Genomic DNA, 690 nt, shown 5'->3' with positions numbered 1-690 from the left:
GCCGCCATTCCTGAGCAGATCTGTCGTTTCCGTTGCGGATTCCTTATTCTTACCGTTTGCAGTCATCGAAGGCATTGTATGAATATTACCAGTGAAACGACTCTCCTCTTCATCAGCATACATCCTTGCCTTCCACCTTTAGGCAAGACCAAGTCATAATTAAGAAAAGCATACTGTAAAGATGGGGCATTTTAGAAACAAATGTACGCATTTATATATGTATATACTTGTGAGTATGTATATGTGGAAAAGGGAAAATAAACTCCTGTTCCGCATCACACAGGAGAAATCAAAGTCAGACACAAAAGAATATATGAATAAATATGCTAATATAAGTGTAATTCCCAACTGCTTCATGTAAGAAACGACAGGAAAGTCGTTGATAGACTCATTAATGAAGACAATCACACTGTGTAGTCCAGTGATGTGAGGGAAGTGCTTAAACTCTCGCAACAACAGCAGCAAAAGAAACATCTCAACACAATTCAGTTCTTTGTCTATATGGAAACTGATTTGAAAAACCAGGACCATTAAATATTATTATTATTTTGCGGATTAACTTATCAATTTCCTCCTTCCTTCTGTTCCAGAATCCTTTTCTTTTTAATCAACACCCTTTCCTTTCTTCAAGCTCCCCTGCCATTTTTTTCTTTCATTAATTTTCCCCCTTTTAAGTCGAGGAGGAAAAAC

The 690-nt window shown here is 37.1% G+C and overlaps 1 protein-coding gene across 1 annotated transcript; it reads right to left on the bottom strand.

Annotated features, from left to right (window-relative positions):
* Positions 1–159: 159 nt before the first annotated feature.
* TEOVI_000864500 (uncharacterized protein) lies at positions 160–531 on the bottom strand (the record flags this gene model as incomplete). Its single annotated transcript, XM_067220084.1, has 1 exon — positions 160–531. One exon carries the CDS (start codon positions 529–531, stop codon positions 160–162), a length of 372 nt encoding a protein of 123 aa, XP_067076185.1.
* Positions 532–690: the final 159 nt, after the last annotated feature.

Source organism: Trypanosoma equiperdum (assembly GCF_001457755.1).
Source record: "Trypanosoma equiperdum strain OVI genome assembly, contig: ctg_1052, whole genome shotgun sequence".
In the NCBI taxonomy this organism is placed as follows: Eukaryota; Euglenozoa; class Kinetoplastea; order Trypanosomatida; family Trypanosomatidae; genus Trypanosoma; species Trypanosoma equiperdum.
This window is presented reverse-complemented; position numbering and strand designations above follow the sequence as displayed.